We start from the raw sequence: 2,068 nt of genomic DNA, 5'->3' as shown, positions 1-2,068 counted from the left end.
TTGTTTTATCCCAGCTGTAGGCCCACAGTAGTAAATCTTCACCAAATCAGATTTCCAGATGGATTGGAATTCCGCTCCTGTTTGATTAATATGGCCTTGATCCTTAAATGGGTCCTATAGATTTTTTGGCATCAATATTGAAACACATCAAGACTTTCAGCCTATATATCTGAAGTTATAATAGAATAGCTCCATGATTCAGAGGGCTATTTTACTGGCTGACACATCCAGCGTACAGTATGTTCCACATTACAGTAAATTGGTTTAAATATTAGAATAATGTTCAACACTGAGATTGAATTATGTGCATGACTCTTGCCGGCACCCAGCGAGGTGCTGAGCACATAAGCAGTGTGTTTGAGTGTGGCTTCCAGTGCGTCTGTGAGTGCGTTTACATGCACACAATAATCAGATCACTCAGAATAATCAGAATAATCAGAAATAATAATAATAATCTGAAATCAGAATAAAGCGGGAACTCACCTCAAAGTGTGTGACTTGACATGAGACTGGTCCATGCGCTGAATAAAACCGATGATTCAGCAGAAAGCTGAAAGAATGTTGATCCGATTTCTCTTAATGCTGTTTACATGACCGCTTGATCATCAGGTAACTGTAGAAGTCTGATGATAATTGGTTCATTAGTGTGCATGTAAACGCACTGTGTGCCATGTGTCTGCCTGTTATCTTTCGTGGTCGACACAACAGTACCTCTCCACTCATTGTTTACCAATGAGAGTATGGGAATTAGGACGCTCCTGCGTCAGGATGCGTGGATATTTCTTTAAGACAGCCCGGGCGTGCCCGGCCACGCCCCCACACCTTAAAAAATCAGCTGTGGAGGCGTAAAACCAGTAAAACTGTTTTGAGAGAAGAGAAAGCAGAACGTGAGTGTGTGGGTTCATTAGCTCACCTAGTGGCCGTCTGCCTGTAGTTGAACTCAGAGCTTCCTTGGATGCTGTTGTAAAAGCCTCAATTTAATTGGAAGTAATTGTACCTGTGTACTACAAAGAGTTTAACAAAACAGAGTACATCTTCATGAAGGTGATACGGGCAAGATAAATACCACAACGCGTTTCAACCGTTGGGTTTTCGTCAGGCTGTACAAAACCTGCCTGACGAAAACCCAACGGTTTCCCGGGCAGGATCCATGATTGCGTGGGTTCACGCCTGGGCATGGACCCCCGCTGGTGTCTCTCTCGGTCCTGTCTCCCGGTGTTGTCCATGTCCACGTGGGCTAGCCAGTTGTGGTGAGGAAGCTTCTCTCGACCTATGCCAGGGTATGGCTGCGGTCTTGTATGTTAAGACGGATGGGGGTGGTTGGTTCTGAGCGTGCTAGTCTCGCTGGCCAGCCTCCCCTTCCTACCGTGAGATGAGTCTGGCGGCGCCGCTAGTGACGAGCTAGCGTGTAGGTTTGTGCCGTTAGCTTGCTAGCTAGTTAGCGTTGTTGTTTGGGCACTATTTACAGCGACACACAGGGAGGAGAGGGAGCGGAAGCCGCTCTGATTGACATGGTCGGAGCCAATGACAGAGCTTGTAATAAGCGGGGAGCGGACATCCGGCAGCGACTGAAACAGTCGCTCCAATGGGGAGCAGCTGTAGAGCAGAGGAGGGCTTATCCCAGTTGCCTGTTCCCGTGCAGCCAGACGGACGTGTCGTCTCCGAGTAAAACAAACAAGAGAAAAGCCGCAAAAGATTGTGAGTTTCCACGCACAGTGAGTCCGTGTGAGAAGCAGCGTCTCCCTCTCTCCCTCTAACAAGAAGATTTTCCCTGAGCTAGTGAGGTTAGCTGCAAGGCTAGTATGAGCTCGCGCAAGCAGAGGGTAACCAAGGAAGCTACCTTCATGTTGCTTACCATAACACAGAGAATGCTACACAGCGTTGCCAGACGTACGATAATTATCGTATTTGTACGATAATTTCGACCTCTGTACGATGTACGATCAATAATCCCAAAATCCCCCAAATGTCGAAAAATTTCATCATTTTGTGACACATAGACGAATCCTACGTCTATCACTCTATCTGTTTATACAATCATCTCTTCAAACAACATATTTGCAGCCAA

General features: G+C 46.5%; 1 protein-coding gene across 1 annotated transcript in view; it reads left to right on the top strand.

Annotated features, from left to right (window-relative positions):
• Positions 1–308: 308 nt before the first annotated feature.
• foxp4 (forkhead box P4) overlaps positions 309–2,068 on the top strand; it is a gene marked incomplete at its 5' end in the record, with an annotated part of 55,723 nt that continues 53,963 nt past the window's right edge. The window contains one exon of the mRNA XM_083661975.1: positions 309–381. Within this exon, the coding sequence (XP_083518101.1) occupies positions 309–381 (73 nt within the window). The remainder of the gene's footprint in view (positions 382–2,068) is intronic.

The sequence above is a fragment of the Poromitra crassiceps genome (assembly GCF_964638095.1).
Source record: "Poromitra crassiceps genome assembly, chromosome: 27".
Taxonomy (NCBI): domain Eukaryota; kingdom Metazoa; phylum Chordata; class Actinopteri; order Beryciformes; family Melamphaidae; genus Poromitra; species Poromitra crassiceps.
This window is presented reverse-complemented; position numbering and strand designations above follow the sequence as displayed.